This window comes from Carlito syrichta, unplaced genomic scaffold, assembly GCF_000164805.1.
Source record: "Carlito syrichta isolate Samal-C Ts95f unplaced genomic scaffold, Tarsius_syrichta-2.0.1 Scaffold303991, whole genome shotgun sequence".
In the NCBI taxonomy this organism is placed as follows: domain Eukaryota; kingdom Metazoa; phylum Chordata; class Mammalia; order Primates; family Tarsiidae; genus Carlito; species Carlito syrichta.
In genome coordinates, this window is record NW_007248087.1 from 1 (window position 1) to 501 (window position 501).

The 501-nt window shown below is 71.7% G+C and overlaps 1 protein-coding gene across 1 annotated transcript in view; it reads left to right on the forward strand.

The window, feature by feature from the left end:
• Positions 1–286: 286 nt before the first annotated feature.
• ACRBP (acrosin binding protein) overlaps positions 287–501 on the forward strand; it is a gene marked incomplete at its 5' end in the record, with an annotated part of 11017 nt that continues 10802 nt past the window's right edge. The window contains one exon of the mRNA XM_021713025.1: positions 287–404. Coding sequence (XP_021568700.1) covers positions 287–404 — 118 coding nt within the window. The remainder of the gene's footprint in view (positions 405–501) is intronic.

Genomic DNA, 501 nt, shown 5'->3' on the forward strand with positions numbered 1-501 from the left:
GTCCGGCCGGGCCCCCTCTGCGGCCACAGGCAGAGCCGGGAGGCGGGCGGGGAGCGGCCAAGACCAGCCTTTCCGTTCGCTCTGACGGTTCCGCGACTTCGGCCGGCCGCGTGCAAGAGTGCCAGCAGCGGTGGGGCCCGGACCGAGCTCGGCCCTCCAGCGGGACCCTTGCTAGGTCCAGCGCCGTCCACGGCCCTGGGCCCCGCCCAGGAGCAGGGACGGAGGGCAGCTGCAGCAGAAGCCGGCCCTTCCCGAAAGGCATCCCCCTTTCCTTCTGTCTCCGCAGAGGGTCCGCTGCTCCCAGCCCGTCTCCATCCTCTCGCCTAACCCCCTCAAGGAGTTAGAGGTTCCGGTGGAAGTCTTCTCCACCACGATGACCTCCCTCGTGTCACCGCGCTTCACAGGTGAGCCCCTCCGGCGGCTGGGGAGCCCCCTCCGGCTCCTCCCGCAAGCCCCAGAGCCCGGGATGCAAGACGTCGGGGGCCGGGGTGGGGAGAGGGG